The sequence below is a fragment of the Stegastes partitus genome, unplaced genomic scaffold (genome assembly GCF_000690725.1).
Source record: "Stegastes partitus isolate 25-593 unplaced genomic scaffold, Stegastes_partitus-1.0.2 Scaffold1039, whole genome shotgun sequence".
NCBI classification, from domain to species: domain Eukaryota; kingdom Metazoa; phylum Chordata; class Actinopteri; family Pomacentridae; genus Stegastes; species Stegastes partitus.
Window position 1 is genome coordinate 68,354 of NW_007578770.1, and position 18,829 is coordinate 87,182.

The 18,829-nt window shown below is 38.6% G+C and overlaps 2 protein-coding genes and 1 long non-coding RNA gene across 4 annotated transcripts in view; 2 read left to right on the forward strand and 1 right to left on the reverse strand.

Moving 5' to 3' along the window:
* The first annotated feature begins 1,819 nt into the window (after nt 1-1,819).
* LOC103367354 (26S proteasome non-ATPase regulatory subunit 11B) lies at nt 1,820-12,864 on the forward strand. 2 transcript variants are annotated; one of them, XM_008295353.1, is made up of 13 exons: nt 1,820-1,930; nt 3,821-3,922; nt 4,092-4,288; nt 6,063-6,120; nt 6,429-6,623; nt 7,428-7,572; nt 8,410-8,470; nt 9,306-9,368; nt 9,635-9,760; nt 10,791-10,826; nt 10,930-10,981; nt 11,072-11,214; nt 12,556-12,864. In XM_008295353.1, exons 1-12 carry the CDS (start codon nt 1,840-1,842, stop codon nt 11,212-11,214), a joined length of 1,269 nt encoding a protein of 422 aa, XP_008293575.1. In that variant the 5' UTR covers nt 1,820-1,839; the 3' UTR covers nt 12,556-12,864. The 2 variants fall into 2 exon arrangements, with proteins under 2 accessions (XP_008293575.1, XP_008293576.1); XM_008295354.1 differs by having other exon boundaries at nt 12,561-12,864.
* Nucleotides 12,733-18,829, reverse strand: part of LOC103367353 (uncharacterized) — a 16,652-nt gene continuing 10,555 nt past the window's right edge. Inside the window, exon 3 of the long non-coding RNA XR_520723.1 lies at nt 12,733-13,160. This is a non-coding gene — a long non-coding RNA (uncharacterized LOC103367353). The remainder of the gene's footprint in view (nt 13,161-18,829) is intronic.
* Nucleotides 15,715-18,829, forward strand: part of LOC103367352 (vesicle-fusing ATPase-like) — a 43,238-nt gene continuing 40,123 nt past the window's right edge. Inside the window, exon 1 of the mRNA XM_008295352.1 lies at nt 15,715-15,809. Coding sequence (XP_008293574.1) covers nt 15,798-15,809 — 12 coding nt within the window. The 5' untranslated portion in view covers nt 15,715-15,797. The remainder of the gene's footprint in view (nt 15,810-18,829) is intronic.

Here is an 18,829-nt window from a genome sequence, read left to right on the forward strand (position 1 = left end):
AGCGGCTGATGTTGTGTCGCTGACTGAGCGAGGACGCCTGACGCACACGGCGGTGGAGGGGCGCCGCTCTGCGCTGCTGGAAAACACAACAACTCCGCCTTCAGCCGCCGAGCAGCAGGAGAGAAGCTGAACCCACTGAACTCCGAAGATGTTTTTTTTTTTTTTCTTTCTTTCTTCTTCTTCTTCCTCGCAGCCAATAACCTGAACAATAGCGTTCATCCACGAGCATGCACGAGAAGGGAGTTGGCAGCCATGTGGTTTCTAAGCCTGTATTCACTAAAGATCCTTTGCATCAGCCTCTCTGACTGCCCCATTTTCATCTCCATGTGGGCTTTTACAGCAGCCTCTCAGCAATATTAATGTAGAATATTTCTATTTGGCCAAACTGTGCTTTTTTTTGTTCATTGCTGGCCATTTATCCATTACTATAATGATAGAAATAACCTTAGCCACTGACACAAAGCTATAAATACACAACAGCTGACCCTGATTCTTTAAAAAACAAACAATTTTTGTCTTATTTTTTATTTTTGTTTGTTGTTGAATGTCCAAATCTTATTTCAAAAACGTCAAAAGTCATAAACCTGGAAAAATGGTTCAGTTTGATTGTTAGTGGTTTCACAGTAAACACACAGTAAGTTTCATTTTGTGTCACTCTCAGGAAATCTAATGCATATTTGCACGAGATGTAGAGCAAGAAAGTCCCAAACTACTGATACTAATACCTATGTAATACACTTGCATCATGCAAATAAATTAAATGAATTATTTTAATGCTGCAGATCAAGGTTACATCGGAGGACTGAACAATATGATCATAGAATACATGCTACCATCAGTATAACCTTGAAGACCAGTTTTTTTTGCCTGGTTGGCCAAAAAGTCGTATTTTTAAAATAATCCAAAATTCCAGTTGTATGCCAAGAATAATATTAATGCACTGAATAGGCAACGGATGACAGATTAACAACAGAAAAATACAATTTACACAGGAAATTGTAGTATAATAAAATCGTACATAACAAAATTAGCCTCTCGTGACCTCTGACCTCTCTCTTTAAACATGTTGTCAGGCCTGGGCAACTGAGGTTATAGTGCTAAATGTTTGATTTATGGTCCTTTGTGCTTTTATACAAAAATAAGAATTATTTTTAAAAAAAATATCTCTGGATTTTTTTCTGTGCACTTACTGTACTATGAATGTGAAACATGGCCTTGGAGTAGAAAGAAAGTAGGATGACCTTGCTTTGCATACAGCACAGTGATGGACGATTATCAGGTTAGAATATAAAGAGTTCGAGGCTGAACTAAGCCGCTAATGTGTCAAAGTCTGAACAACATCTTTGGGAACAGGTATTGTCATGTGGCTAATTCAGGAGTACACGAAGGACAATAATTATGTGCAACAGATGAGATATTTAGAACAGAATAGCATATATGACACAATAAACACACTTACAAACAATGCATGTATATTCTATTTCATCTTCTAATACTGTATAGTAAAATTTCTCATTGCACGTCAGATTTTCTTCATCCAGATTTCAACAACTGTATCTATCCAGATTTCGGTTTGTTAATATATATCTGTTAATACAAAAAAAATCTTAAAAATAATCAAATTCTATTGGTGATGCAGAAAAGCCAAAATGAACGTCAAGGAATATTTAAAAAAATACATTTAAAAATGTAGGCTTAATATATGGTCTGTGTGGGGGAAAAACTACAATTCCCGAATTCTGTAAATCCCGACATGCAAGTTGCGCAGTGACGTCACTGACGCTAAGTAACGTAGTCGCCTCACGTAATTTTCATTCAGGCAGCATTTGAATAAGGAAGATGGCGGCTGCAGCAGTGGTTGAGTTTCAGAGAGCCCAGTCTCTCATTAGCACGGATCGCAACGCCTCTATCGACATTCTGCACTCGATAGGTGGGTGTTTAGCTGCCGCGCTGAGGCGGACACTTTGCCCCTCACGGCTGTAAACGGTTATTTGTCAGTCGGTGTCAGGCTGCGGGGTTAGCATGCTAGCTAGTGGCTTTGAATAGCAAGAGCCGGCGGTGTGCCGTGCTGACTCACTGTTGAACGGTGGGTAACGGTAACTGCTAGCTAGCGGGCGCTAGCTCGTTAGCAGCTTTGCTAACGTTAGGCCTGAGTGTGAAATGTGCCAGTTAGTAGTTGTCAGGACTGTTGTGTGTTTCGCCGTGTAATTGGGTATTGTGTTGTTTTGTTATTTACCACAGCTTCCGTTAGCTTTACTTCAGTCTGTCACGTTAGCATGAGCACTGTTGAGGCTAACGTCTTTAGCTTGTTGTCAAAAAGCTGCTCCTCAATAGAGTGTCAATATACAGTGTCTGTTTTGTTATTAATGGGACATTTATGAGTAGTTTGTTGATATTTGCTTGTTTATTCATGGTTACAAATGTAAATCCGCTGTTAGGGTTATGTAACAAACAGTTTTTGCCTTTTCCAGAGACATCACTGTCCTCAAATTGCCTTGTCACACCAGCCCACGAGCTGTCAAGTTGTCTTTCTTCCCTGTTTACCCCTCAGGTTGTCATGTTTTGACATCGGTTTTGTTGTGCTTCTCGTTAGAGCAGAAGTAGTTCTTTTAGAAAACTTTGTTGTTTTCCACTGAAATGTTTATAATGGTCATTTATCAGTCATAAAGTGAAACGCTCAGCCTCAGCAATGTCAGTCTCTTGTTGTTTGTAAACTGAATACGTTTGGAGGGTTTGACAGCAGCTTGGACAACATAAGCAATTTTAAATCAACACCCCTGCCTTGTTTCTGACACTTTATAAAGTCATCAGTGATTAATAGATAATAGAACTAATCCTCAGCTGGGGCCCTAGTAGCCAGATTGGATTGTGTGTTTGATATTGATTGTTATGACTGGGGCTGCGACTGCTAATTATTTCCCTTGTCAATTAATCAGTTTGTTTGGTCTGTAAAATGCCAGAAAATAGTAAATACACATCTAGAAATATTTCCCAAAGCTTTAGATGACTTCCTCAAATGTCTTGTTTTGTCCACAACCCTGTCAAGGTGAAAAGAATCAGGAAAATAATCACATTTAAGAAGCTTGAGTCACAGAGTTTAGACTTTATTTCTTTAAAAAAATCACTCAAGCTGCTTATCAAAGTAGTTGACAACCTATTAATAGATTATTTAATTGTTGCATCTGAAATACGTTTGTGCTTTACTCAACAGGGTTTTTCATCCAGGACTTTTTACTTGTAAATGAGAACGTCTACATTGCTGTGTTGTAGGGCTACGACTGAGGATTATTGTCATTGTCCATTAACTTGTCAGTTACTTTCTCCATTAATTGATAAATTGTTCAGTCTATAAAATTTTAGTTTACTGTCAGAGGAGGTAAAAAAAAAACAAAACAAAATATTCACATTTGAGAAGCTGGAATTAGAGAATTTAGACTTTTGTTCTTTAAAATTAGTCAAACCGCTCATCAAAACAGTTGCCGATTAATTCAGTAGTTGACAACATTTCCCAAGATGACGTCCTCAAATGTCATATTTTGTCTACTATCCAAAGATATTCGGCTTAACTGAGAAAGTGGAATCAGAATTATGATGTTTAGTTGGAGACTAATTTTGACAACTACTCGATAAGTCGATTAATTGTTGCACCTCCAGTTATTATGATACTATTGAGACACTATTTGTCAAACAGATTATAGGACAAAGTGAGTCACTGTGGTTGTCAGACCATTTGGAAATTCACAGATTGCGAAGTGTTCGAGTTGAGAGAACATTTTATGACTTTTTGTGAGTGTTAACTGGTTGCTTTCTTCCTTTACAGTGAGAAGAGATGTTCAAGAGAACGATGAGGAAGCTGTCAGAGTTAAAGAACAAAGCATCCTGGAGCTGGGGACACTCCTGGCAAAGACAGGACAGGCTGCAGGTAACTTATGATCTTGGAAAGGTTTCAGTCACAGATGTATTTCATTCCTATTTGTTGCTGCTAAGCCTAAAGCTTTTTAAAGCTTTTTAAACCTGTTGCTCCTGGTTGGTGTTGTACGATAAACGCTTTCACTCTCTTGACATACTCATGATATATTTTCTGTCCTCAGAACTTGGGGGGCTGCTGAAATTTGTGAGGCCTTTCCTGATTTCAATCAGCAAGGCCAAGGCGGCCCGGCTTGTCCGCTCCCTGCTGGACCTCTTCCTCGACATGGAAGCAGCGACCGGGCAGGAGGTCGAGCTGTGTCTGGAGTGCATCGAGTGGGCCAAGGCTGAGAAGAGGACCTTCCTACGACAGGCTCTGGAGGTGAGGAGGTCAAGGATAAGCCCGTGGGTGCTGTCACGACGGCACAAACTGTGATCTTATCTTCACCACACGTATGATCACAGAATTGTTGAAAAAGTTTGACCTTTAAAACAGGAGTCCCTCATATACTGTAAACGAGGAAGAAAGAACCGGATTAAATGGGAAACATGAACATCTGTGATTTCTCTTGAAGAGAAATATGGAGCTGAATTTGATCCCAAAACTAGCATAATATTAAAGGCTATAGCAACAACTTATTACGCACCAATTGTACCATTAGGGGTGAATTATTTCATTCCATTTGACGCCTTGAGAAGAAATATTAAGGAGGCTATTTGTATCCTAATGCTCATATTAGAAATGTGTTGTCAGCTGATTTATTTGTGCTGTGACTCAACCAAGCTTACTGCTGACACACAATTCAGGGTGTGATGATGCTGAAAACAAAAGTGATATCCCCCAAACATAAATAGCAGCTGTGGGAAGGATCGAATTTACCGTGTGCTGACTCACGGAGTGGGAGACGCCGTGATCTCAGACGGATAATGGTGGAGCATTTGGTCGTCAGCGATAATGCAGCACCGCCGCTGTAGCATCACTCAGAGTTAAAACCAAACGAACACAAGAAACTTGATGCAACAAATCTGCAAACTTCGCCTGAAGGAGACGAGGCGCTAATACATCCACTAGTGACTGGCATCGGCGATGACGTTAACCCGCTGTAGCATCCAAAGTGGACTTGGTGGCCAAATGAGTGTGCAGTTTCACACTTGGAGTCACAAATATCAGAACAGCTGAATTACGAAATACAGAATCGGCAAGGTTTTTGTATTGGTCCAGAACCTTGTAAAAGAAAACAACGTTATGAAACTGTGGCACGATGCTTGAGAAAAGGTGCCTCTTCACACAGGCTGTGGTGGCGAAGGAGTAAAAAAAAAAACATGTTGCACGTGTTCTCCTGCACTTAGTACTAAAAGCAAAACCTTATTTCATGAAACAAGTTTGTGTAACATCAGTTGCATTAACAAACATTAATGTAATAATACTTTAGGATGCTGCATTTATACTAGAATGACTATTACTCATACACATTAGTGTCAAGTTCCACTTATGAGAACGGTTTGTTTACCTCCTCTCTGCCAATTTCTGTTCTTCCAGGAAATGAAGGAACTCTGTTATGTTTTTGAGAAACGTGTGACGGTGACATTGCAACTTCTTGCTGTTTGCCATGAAAAGCTTAGTAATAACAAGCCAACTGGTGATACTCCATAAGATGTTTCTCTCACTCTAACATACCTCAGTCCACCCTATTTTACTGTATTGTGAGAAATACAAACGCACTTTGACAAATTTACATTTCTCTGATATTTCTTAATTTTTATGTGAACATTCTGAATTTGATTTCTGTAAAATATTAGGATGAGTGGATGCAAATGAAGAGGTTAAGTTGGGAAAACAAGGAGAGTGTGGACAACTTGTATGCCCTCAGAAATATCCTGGTAGAGAATAGAAACTATGATATCTGCTGCAATTCGTTACACTTATGAAAAGATTGTGGCATTAGTTTAGCAGAAGTCTCATTCTGGGGCGTTCTAAAGGTGACTGTAGAACTTGCTGTGTGGTTAAGTCACAGTCTGACCTTTCTTGCAACCAGATATTTTCATTATCAGAAACTCAGCTCAGGTTAATCTAGAATAAGACCAGGATAACTCAAAGCTGCATCTCGTGGCACAGCTCTTCTCCACTTGTCTAACAGCATTCTTTTGTCTTTCAGGCACGGCTGATCTCGCTCTATTTTGACACCAAACGATACCAGGAGGCCTTGGCTCTTGGTGAGTGATCAGAGATAAGACTTTGCTTAGTTAAACGGCAACTTCCGTCTTCGTAGAGACTTCATTTGTTTCCCCTGACATCTGATCTGATGCAAATACCAAATGTTTTCTTATCTGGCAAGTCGTCTTTGACTCTTGCAGTCTTGTTCCACAAAAGTGATAAGTTAAGAAGTTTGACTAAAAGTTAGCTTAAAAAAAAAATCAGGCTGAGAGAGGAGAACAGCACATATCCAAAGCTGTTTAGCAAATGTTGTACAAAGTCATTAATGAGCTTGGTGTGAACTAGGATTCATTCTCTTTCCCCTCAGGCTCCCAGTTGCTCCAGGAGCTGAAAAAAATGGATGACAAAGCTCTTCTGGTGGAAGTACAGCTGCTGGAAAGCAAGACGTACCACGCTCTCAGTAACCTGCCCAAGGCCCGCGCAGCCCTCACTTCAGCCAGAACCACCGCCAACGCCATTTACTGTCCTCCAAAGCTCCAGGCAGCGCTGGACATGCAGTCAGGTCAGCCGTGTTTAAAGTTCTCACTTTTTTATCGGGACTCTTGTCTATGTGGCTTAACAGGAAAGATACCTGAAGCCTTGATTCATTCCTGACCAACTGTTCTGAAGATGCATGACTTGCCTCTTGTCCAAACACCTCGACCAACAAACATGAAAATCTATTTATTTGATGTTATTACACACTCAGTATTTTCAGTCTGCCACTTTTTTTTATCCTAAATTAAAACTAAGTGTGACAACATGTCTTCACAAACTGATGACTTTTTGATTAATCTGGTCTGAGGATGACGAAGTATTTTTTAAATTTAGAATAATAAAGTATTTGTGGGCATCCTGCGCTTTATTGCTGCACTAATGAGACGTTTGTTTTTTGCAGCATTAGAATAAATGACTCGAAACCATCACGAAGCCGCTCTGTTCCTCAAGCGCTCCCTGGAAAGTGCATATTTGAAGTGTTCTCGAGCAACTCGGCTAATTTTACACTGATAAATATCTCAAAGTCACACAGTTTGTTTACTAATTCAAAAGCGGAAGAGCTGCGAGGCACGATAGTATCATATTTATTCATGACTCCACAACTCAAATTAAACTAGAGAAGAGACGCAGCTTGTGCCGAATGCGGCTGTAATTACCAGCATTGTGATTATTTGGGTACTTTTCAGGCAAAACTCACAGAGAGTCACACTGCAGCTCCGCCGTTTATCTTCAGCTCAGCAAGTTTGCGTTGACACTTGACATTTCAAGGTGACTGCTGTTTTGTTTTGGCCATAAATGAATAAATCATGCGGTGTCATCTGTGCTGCAGGGATCATCCATGCAGCAGAGGAGAAGGACTGGAAGACGGCTTACTCCTACTTCTTCGAGGCCTTCGAGGGTTACGACTCCATCGACAGTCCCAGAGCCATCACAGCACTCAAATACATGCTCCTGTGCAAAATTGTACTCAACTCGTGAGTAGTGCTTTAAAAACATACGTTACATTTACGCATCACCGTAATCTGGCACCCACATCACTCACAGTTTGGATAGTTTGGAGTCAGAGCAATAAAAGGGAGCAACAGTACTGCCATGAGTGTCACTGTACACTGTTTTTAACCTGCTCTCTTCTTGTAAACAAACAACTGTTTAGCATCTTGTCACTGCAACTTTGCATTGAGATTTAGGGAATTTAGGGAGGTGTGTTGTCAGTTTTGTGAGTGAGCTACACAACAACTACCACGTCAAATTTCAGTAAACGTGATAGAGAGGTGGAGTGTAAAGTTTTACTATCCAGATGACTCTCTTTAAAATTGTGAAATCGGCCTCAGCAGAGGACTTCGCTCTCTGAGTGTCCTTCTGGTTTCTTTAATCCTTATAGCTTGACTTAAAAATTTATTGACTGCTTGCCTTTTATTGTGAGATACCTATAAAAACACAAATTTCATAATATGATTTTTTTTTTTCTTGATATAAAGGCAAATATATCCAAGAATGATCATATCAAACGAGGGAAAATCGGGATAGCAAAGACTGTTCTGAAGAAGAAGACACACCACATATGGCTCGTCCTTTTATTGAAGAAAGTAGTCGTGAAAGTTAAAAAGAAGAGAAATTACCCTGAACATAGCGCAGGACTCATTGGGTCAACAAGTAACAAGGGTAGTTAAACTGTATTTCACACCTTGCTGGTTAAACTTTGCAAATAATCCACAGTTCACACGAGTGCCAGAGTGCGGATGAGGATTCATACAGATCAACTGCACTCTGTTGCACCTCTGATGTATTTGTTGTCGTCTTCTCTCTTGCAGACCAGAGGAGGTACAAGCCCTGATCAGCGGTAAACTGGCGCTGCGATACGCTGGCAGACAGGCAAGTACCGGTGTAATCGATCGGTTGTTTGTAATTTTGTTGTTAGTGTTGCACAGATTAAGAATGACTCCTAATCGGTGCTACACGCTGTATACGCTAGATGAAATGTAGCACGAGAGTCCGTTGTAGGGCAGAGCAGCACACAGCAGCTGCTACTTATTAAATTCAGCATATTATAATAGTAAAAGCTACTAACTCTTGCTTTTAAACCTCATTCATTAACCCTGAAAATCAGTTTTAAGTGGCTTGTGGAATGTCGCACCCAGCTTTTGTGAGGGTTGCAGATTGAAATCAGCTCCTTGCCACTGCACAAACATTATGTGTGTTTCATAAGAAAATGACCTTCACTGTAAGTTGGTTGACATCTCAGTTTTGTGCCAATAAATTATTTTATTAAGCTTTTTTTTTTCTCTTTAATCAGTGAGGGCTACACCACGGCTTTCAGGGAGCTCACTCTTTACAATTTCTGTGCTCAGAAATGACAAATACAGCATTTATGAAACACTGGATTTAGCTTATGTTTATTATTTCTATTAATAAAACTATGAATAATAAAGAAACAGTAGCTGCTGCTGCCTGATTTTAGCACTACAGAGGTGTACATTTGTTCTTCTGTCCAGTTGGCATCAAGAAAGTTAGTTTTTTTTGTCTCATCATTGAGTTAAAGTGATGAAGTTTATGATATTGTGCCGCCACACTTAGAATGTGTTGACAAGGAAAGTTATATTTACATCTGAGCCCTGATGACGTCAATATTTCACAAATCTTTTTGCTCCCTGGAGTTCACACCCTGTTTACACTAAATAGTTTATATTTTTTGCCTTTGTCTTTTTAGACAGATGCGCTGAAATGCGTCGCCCAGGCCAGCAAGAACAGATCATTAGCAGACTTTGAAAAGGTAAGACTCCGTTAAACACATCAAATCTCACTTATTAAAGATACAGAAAACTTTGTGTAGCTGCTTTTTTTTTGTCTCGTGTTCTCGTCTAATTAACTTTTGCTCCTTTATTTTACATTTGCACCAATATAATACTATAATGACCACGATCGTGTTCCAGCTGTTATTGCACATTTTAAGTAGTTTTTTGTAGTAAACCTCCAGACACATTGCCTCACTGTTTCGAGTATTTTAGGTGTTTTAAGTGGATGTTTTGCATCTTCCAGGCCCTCACAGAGTACAGAGCAGAACTGAGGGACGATCCGATTATCAACACTCACCTGGCCAAGCTGTACGACAACCTGCTGGAACAAAACCTCATCCGAGTCATTGAACCGTTTTCCAGAGTACAGGTAAACACTGGTTTTATGCAGGAAACGTGCCAGATAAGAGGTTTTCTCTGGCTCAGAGTGGGAATTTAGGGGATCGGTCTGCACACACTAAAAGCAAAAAGCTGTTTTCTACGGCAGGAATTTACAGTTTTTACGTTTTAGGGCGGCCTCAACATTCGTGTTCCTACTTTCTAACTCCCACTGCAGGGAAGGTACTTCTGAGCAGCCCTATAGAACAGTTTGATGCTGATTGGTGAGATATATTGAGTAGCGGCCATCTCCTCTCTAGCATAACATAAAATTCACCATAAAGACGAACATAAGATGCTTATAGAGCTAGAGTTGCGTCAAGTAGCGACTGTTTGTCACTCTGAGTTAAAATCGCTGCTCTAATGGAAACAGAAAAGCTGAGAGGGCAGATTACAGTTGAGTTCATGTAAACGTTTGCGCCCCCTTGTGCCTGCCCCGAGTTCCTGCAGGTTTAAACCCCCAACTGAGTCTTTGTTACCTTGTATGACAGATATAAGTATTAGCATTTTCCTTTTTCATCTGACTCTTTGATACACAAAAATGTCATTATACTTAAGTGAATAAAGGCCCAATTTCTAATTTTGTTGCTCGTGTTTTTGCTTTGGACGCACAGCTCAAACGTGACTCTGTGCAGGAAGAATCTTAATATGAAGCATTAACACTTGCTGCATTTATTACCAGAACCTAAATCATTTCATCGTTGAACAAACGATAAAAGACGAGATAGTTTGAGGTTATTTATCAGAATTTGTGTGTGATTTCGGTGCAGTATTTTATATCCACGTCATTATTTCTTTGCTATAAACCATGCAGTCATGCTTTCCTAAGAGTCTTCCTGTAGATGCTGTCAGATTTATTGTATTTATCTTTTAAATGTTTATTTATTGTTCATGCTGGTGCATTCTTTCCTCATTCTAAGCTTTCCTGAGGATCTGCTTCAGCTTTTGCTCCTCATCATTTTAAGGAAGAATTAAATAATGAAGATCTGTTTTACTTAGTTTGCGTCTCCTTCTGTTTGCAGATAGAACACATATCAGGTTTAATCAAACTATCAAAGGTAAGCGCTGCTGCAATTAACCTCTTTTACCCGAGAGTTCAACTCATTCAGTCGTCCAAAAAACATGCCGTGTTTCATAATTTCCCTTCTTTTTCTTCTGCAGGGCGACGTGGAGAGGAAATTATCACAGATGATTCTGGACAAAAAGTTTCACGGTAATTGGAGTCGTCTGTTCCCGTGAAAATACACATAACTTCACAGGGAGCGCGTTCAGTGTGCTGAAATGCATTTTTTTGTGCCTCCAGGAATCCTCGACCAAGGCGAAGGCGTTTTGATCATATTCGAAGAACCCCCGGTGGACAAAACATACGAAGCAGCCTTGGAAACAATTCAGAACATGAGCAAAGTCGTGGACTCACTTTACAACAAAGCCAAGAAGCTGACATAGGTAAGACAAATTCAGGAACGCAAGTAATCACGGATGGACCGATTATCGGCCTGACCAATTATCAAGGCTGATATTTGGCACGTTTACTCATTACTGATAAATTAAATGCACTGCTTTGGCTTTGAGGAAGCCGCTTTTCTTTCTCTGTCGTCGCTCCGTGGTCTTAACAGTGACCCGCCTACAACACTGAACGGTTACATGTCACCAGTATCAGCCAATCAGCACCGAAAGCTATTGTTTACAGACGGGGAAAGACGAGCACATCTGCAGACCAGAGCCGTGTTTGAGGATGAGTTAGCAGATGTTGTTGAAGTTGTAAACCACTAAAATCTTCCACAAACATGCCTACTTCCCCTGTTAGACTGAAAAAAGCCACATGATTCACTTTTTGGTGCAGCTGGAACTTACTCTACTGCAAGGCTAAAGCTATTGCTAAGTAGCTAACTGGCTAATCTAGACTGTAACATCTTCCTGCAGTCAGATTAGCTTTAAGACTCTGTTCTAACTGACAGACATGTCTCTCCAGCAGAGACACAACATTCACAAATTCAGAATCAGAAGTGCAGCCGTCTCCACAAATCAGAACATTAGCTGCTGTCACAGTGGCCGAGGCTACGCTAGCGGCTAAGTACAGTCTCCCCACATTAAGCCAGTATGTGGACTGCCTAACCGGAGACGGTGGGGCCTTGGATCTGCTGTGTGCGGACACTGGGGATGCATATTACTTAACTATTGTTATTTTCTTGTACTTTCTATATCTTTGGATGCTGCTGTGGCGTGTCAATTTCCCCCAATGAGGGATCAGTAAAGTATTCTATTCTATTCTATTCTAAGTTTGGAGGCAGCTGCAGATTTCCCAGAAACAGCGTCTGGAAAACAAAAACAAATAATACTTTAGTGGGCAAGAAAAGTGATAAAGAGCAGGGGACCAACTGATCGATCTGAATCAATCGATCGATCTCACAGGAAACAGAGAATATCGTAGCATCGCATGACATCACTCCTATTTCTGTTGTACATATTCTCTTATAGTAATGAAGTAGTTTAGATATGAATGATGGATTACCTGCTATCACATGCTGCTGTTATAGAACAATTATTGAGCCTCGTTTTCAATCAATTATCAGCCTTTCTTGATTCCATTCATCGATATCAACCATATCGGTCGATCCCTCCTGTTAGTATATAACATTTGATGTACGTCGGTGCCGAATATCGGTCGTCAGCCTTTCTCGATTACCAATAATTGGCCGTAAAACCTGTTTTGTTTGATCCCTTGAAGAAACTTCAGCTCTTTGCTTCTCCTTCTTTTCTAAACGTTCGTCTCCTTTCCGTCCTCAGAGCAGATTGCCACGGCGGTGAGATGGAGGAACTGTGTGTGTTTGACCAGCGTGCGTAACATTTTAAAGAAGGGGACACGGGAGAGCAACAAACAGGATTCCCCCATCAAACTCCCCCCTTTTCCTCCCCCTCTACGGACAATTTCATCACTTCTCTCTCTTCTTCTTCTTCTTCTTCTTTTTTTTTTTTCTCTTTTATTTTCCTCTTTCATTTTGATATCTCTTCAGGATTCTGTGTAACACTCAGCGGCCACATCAGGCCATCAGGGAATATTGTACAACCACAACAATGAGAAAAAGAAAAAAAAAAGAAAAGATGAAAAGGTTTAAATATAACATATATGTTTATATCTGCTGTAAGGTTGGGCCTGCCAAGCCTTAAGCTGACTCCACTGCAACCTCACAGGTGCAACATTGACCTCTGTGGCCTCGGACTCTGCTACCAACAGAAACCGGGCTTTCTCCTCCTTCTTGTCCATATCTTTCAGAAGCACACTGTTCAGTTTTTGGAAGGTTGGGATTCTCCTTGGAATACTGAATTTTTTCTTCCCCCCCTCCCTCCCTCCCTCCTCCTCACCATATCAATGCCAACAGTTAAGTCCCCCCCTCCCCACTGTATTTCAGATATGTATTAAACTCACTTTATTTGTTTTTTGGGTTTTTTTGTGTTTTTGTTAAAAGAGAAAAAAATCAGATGGTTGCCACATGTCTGCCCCTCCTGCTATTGTTGTAAGTTTCAGAGAACAGACAGGATGCCATTTCACCACTAGTGCCACTTTTTCGGCGCTTCTGTTTGCCTCAGCGTTTGGGTGCAATATGAAATCGCAGGGTAGAGGTGGAGGCGTATGTACGTCGCCTCTGAGCGTCCGTGAGTTTATCCCGAGTGAACAATTCTCCATTGTTAGTTCCTAGCACTAGTGTGGTATGCTAGTAACCAAACAATTTGTATGGTTTTGATTTGGTTTTGATTATTTTGTTTCTTTTCTTTATTTTTTTTTCGGTTTTGTTTTTCTCTTACAAAGACATTTTCAAAAATAAATATTTTGTATTTTACAGATTTTGTCTTGTCTCTTGCAAAAAACAAAAATGCTGATGGTAATTTGATCTTGTCTGACAGTGAGAGGCTTTAGTAGACTGGTGGGTTTCATGTTGCAAAAGTGTCTCTGAAATGGATTTAAGGATGGCAGTGCTACGCTAGTGAGGAGGTAGCATGTGTGTTGGCAGTCAAATAATTCTTAAATTAGCCAACAGAAATACAGACGTGAACACTATTTGATTAAAAAAAAACAAAACGAAAAAAAAAAGTCACCCAAGAGTCTCTTCTTCCTCCTGCTGCTATATTTGTCACAAACTTTAATTAATCTCACATCAAAGGGCATTAAATCAGTTCCACCGACAGCTTTGATTGTCTTTCCTTTTGATTTTTTTCACAGAAAGTGTAATCTTTATTAAGCTCGTGGATACGCGCTCTTTCTTTCTGGCCAAGCTGAGTTTCCTCACAAGAGAAACAAGAACATTTGTGGACCGTTGCATCAACAGGTGTCAACAACAAACTGCAAGATTTCTACTTTTCCTCAAGAAAAATGAGAAGCACAATCATATTCTATCATAAAGACAGACTTTAAGCAGTAATGTTTATTTCTTTACAGCACAGCAGGTTTCCATGATGACTTTTCTGACATCCAGAATAAAGTTTGTACTTCACTTATTTAAATAACTTTGATTTATATTTGCATGAGACGTTTGAGAAATTGTACATTTAGTTCTCCGGCATCCACATGTTTAACTTTTTTCAAACCAATTTGTTCTCAGTACACGTTGATTTTAAGTATACACAACAGTTCGACACGAATCTATCTGATGTTCAGATGGTTTAAAATAAATCATTTGTTTGAAGAAAGCTGTGGCTTAAATGTTCATGTGTCACTCATACGGGTAATACAGTACCGCTAAAAGAAGAAAATCACGGTGAGTATGAAAGCTTTTACCTAATTATTCCAGTCGGTGTCTCCACTCGGATCAAAGGAGGTTGCGAATGTTCTTATTTCTTATTCTTGTTTATGCATTAAGACAATAAATTCTGAAAATTTTGTATTATTAGTGCAAGTTTTGTTCAAACCTGTGCATTAGTTTATTCATCCATATTTTTTAAACATGGAAAAAGCCATAAAAAATTATTTAAAAAGCAATAATCAACTGTACACAACTGGTTGGGGCATTGCAGATTTGTACTATTTGAGGACTGAGAGTTTTAATATTTCATTTGCCGGGTAAATTTGTATTTTATATTTAATATTGCAGGGTCTTAACCTTAATATTTAAATTAGTTGGGTTCATTTGTAGACTAAATTCTATTGTAAAATCTTAATATTTAAATTAGATTAATTGGTATAAAAAAATAATATTGTAAACATATAGGTACATTTGTGAGATTAATCTTATTTATTGGAATTGAAGCACCTTGTCTCAACATCTAGTGTTTAAAATGTGCTATATTAAGGATTGTAACTTGTACATTTTTACATTCAGAACCAAAACATTCCAACATTATTGTATTTTAGTAAATGAAATATTTGTACTACAGTTATCAGTTAAAATGAAGACACAAGTTACCTATAAATGTTACAAAATAAAAAATAAAAAAAAAGATTCATCAAGGTATAATATGAATAGCAAGAAGAATGTGAATTTTGTGTGCACATTATTATTATTGATATTCTTAAATGACAACTTCTGTGATGAGAAGATATGAAATTATAGATACTACTATAAATACTTTACAAAGTTCTTTGACAGATGTGCCGAAAGAAGAGGATACTCAGGAATACAATATTACAGCAGAAAGCCAATCAGACCAAACAGAAAGAACAAGACTAGATTTTAAGATAAATGAATAGAACGCACATTAAGTCATTCAAATAAAAATAACAATAGCACAAAGTACAATAAAGCAAAACAGGAGACGTCACATAAAAGCAAATCTGTAAAACTGGAGCTTAAGAAATCATTTGATTTAAAAAGAATGGGGATAATCGGAAAAACCGCACTTATGTTACAGTAATTAATCGCTTACGAGTTTGATTTTTCACTTCCGTACGTGCAAGTGTGCGCGATGACGTCAGGGCACGCAGACCGATCCCGCCCGCCCGCACGTCACTTTCTCGTTTCCAGCAGTTGTTCCGTCAGCGGAACAGTTTATGCCGAATTGCACTTGAACACGGGCAGTGAAACGTTAACGCAAAGATGAGCTCCCGGGTGAGTTGTCCCAAAGCGAATGTTATAACTTAAACACGAGTGCGATACGAGTTGGGGGGGAAAACACCGGATGCTAAAGCTAATTTGTACTTGCTAACCGGAGGCTTCCACGTAAAGTGAAGCCAGCGCAGCGTTAGCCTGTGTGGCACCAACACTTGTCATTCAAAAAACTTCCTCGGCAGCCCGGAAGACGAATGGAGGATCTTATGACCAGTCTGACTGCTGATAGCATGAACAACCAGCTGCTGCTGCTTCGTATGTTTCTCTAAATGTACATCTCTGGGGGTGTTGTAGCTCCTGAACAGCCACAGTTCACTAAATTGTGTTGTCAACAGTGATATTGACTCCGATGTGCTAAGTGATGCTAATGTAGCTTGTAAATGCTAAATCAATGAGAGAAAGTAGTGCTGAGATGGAGAAGAAAAAGAGAACAAGAAGTACATTCAGATAAACTGGTCTTAAGCAGTTTTCAAACAGCTGTCCTGGAAATATTTACTTTAGTAAAAGTAGCAACACACTAGACCTGCAGTGACTAATTGATTAATTGTCAACTGCTGACGTAATCACCAGCTGTTTTGATAGTTGATTAATGAATTACAGAAAAAAAGTCAAAATTTTCTGATTCCAGCTTCTAAAATATGATTATTTTCTTTCTTTTGGGTTGTACACAGAGTACGACATCTGAGGATGTCAACTATTGAATTAATCACCAACTATTTTGCTAGTTGATTAATAAATTACAGTAAAAAAAAAAAAGGCTCCTACTTCTCTGATTCCAGCTTCTAAAATCTGGTTATTTTCTTTCTTTGGAGTTGTACACACACATTTCAGGATGTCAGCCAGCTGTTTTGATAAGCAAGTATTTTTTTAGGGAAAAAAGTCAAAATTCTTTGATTACAGCATCTTAAATATGTTTTTTTTTTTGTTTGTTTATCGGTTAAACTAAGCATCTTTAGGTTGTATGCAGAATAAGACATTTGAAGATGTCATCTATTGAATTAATGGCCCGCGGTTTTGATTAGCAGCTATAGTAATTTTTTGAAGACAAAAGAGTCGATAAATTCTTTTGATTAAAGCATCTTTATTATGATGATTTGTTAATTAAACTAAGCATCTTTGGGTTGTATGTAAAATAAGACTGTTGAGGATGTCACTTTGGGAAACATAGCTGAAATAATGGTCAAGTATTTTGATTGGCGGTTTGAGTACATTTCAAAATCAATTCTGTGATCCCGGCTTTTTAATTGTGAATATTTTCTGGTTTCTTCATCCTCTGTGACATTAAACTCGATGTCTTTTGGTTGTGGAAGACACAGGACCTTTGTTATCTTTGGCTTTGGTAACTGATCTGAATTTTTCACTGATATCTGACATTTATAGACTGAATGACTGAAGTGCTTAGATTAATCAACACTACAACAAATCATTAGTTGTACAGCAATGTAAATAAAAATCCTACATGACAAACACTGCTCAAGTAAAACTCCATAAGAATTACAGCTGCAACAATTAATTGATTAATTGATATGTTGTGACCTGCTGTGTTAATTGCCAGATAGTTTTATAGGCAGTTTAAGCATTTCTTAAAGAAAAAAAGTCTAAATTCACATTCCATCTTCTTCATTGTGATTATTTCTGGTTTCTCAGTTAAACTGAACAACTTCAGGTTGTGAACAAAATGACACATTTGAGGACGTCGTCTTGGTCTTTGGGAAACTTTGTCAACGGCTGAATTAATCACCAACTATTTCATTTTGAGTATTTTTTTTTTCCACTCAGAAAGTGTAAATTTTTGGCTTCCACCTTCTTAAATGTGAATATTTTCTGGGTTCTTTACTCACGTTGTAAGAATCAGTTGAAAACTTTGGGTTGTGCAAACACTGGTGGATATTTTTCTACATTTTCTGAGATTTTATAGATCAAACATCTAATCAATTAATGGAGAAAAAAACTGGACAGATTAATCAGCAATGAAGCTGATTATTAGTTGTAGCCTTACAATATAATACAATGTACAAATACAATGTAAAAATACTCTTATTTCAAGGTAGTGGAAGTACATAAATATTACAGATATGATCAAATGTTAATAAAAGTTGTCAACTATATTATCACCAACTATTTTGGTAAAGAGTTTGATTTATTTTTCAAGATAAAAAAGTCTAAATTCTCTGATTGCAGCTCCTTAAATGTGATTGTTTTCTGACAGTAATCTGAATATCTTTAGGTTGTGGACAAAACAAGACATTTGTCATTTTTGGGAAAAACGCTGATCGACACTTTTTACTGCATGAAAAGGATTATTTTGCTGGAAGTTCATCTTTTTTTTCCTGCGGTTCGTGGTATTAAACAACACACCTGAAATGAGATGCTATTCGTCTCAGGCCGACAAAAAATAAAAATCTGATAAAACATATAAAGTAAAGTGATGAGGACTTTTGACAGGAACTTAACTGCTGTTTTAATTCATTTGCTGCCCTATATTCTATAGATTGTGTTCCTGTGCTTGTCAGTGCACGTTGCTTCAGCAGGACACACTATCAGTTTGAGCTGATCTAAAAGTGTTTGTTTTTGTTTTTTTGACGCTGGCTCGACAGCACTGTGCAGTAATCTAGGATTATCAGGACTTCTGAGAGGCAGAAGTTAGCCTAGTTGCTGAAATGCTAGAAGTAGGTTAAGTTTGATGTTTTTGAGATGTAGGTCAGTAATGAACTCTCTGTTGGTTTGCTGGAGTCTAATTGGATTTTTAAAACTGGAGCAGGTTGATTTGGTGTTTTTCTTAGAAAGGCTTCGTTGTGCAGGGTTTTTCCTACAATTTTAGACGTTTGGTTTTGACACCTCCTCCCAAGTGCTGCTCTTGAAATGTTCTCTTTCGCATTCTGTGTTTGTTGCTTCATGTAAAAACCCAATCCTTAGTGTACCAGATGTTCTCTTATATGTTGTAATATTAATGAAGACATTTGCCAAAATATGTTTCCAAAGTTTTCCAACCAGCTCATCGTACACTTCTATGTAATACA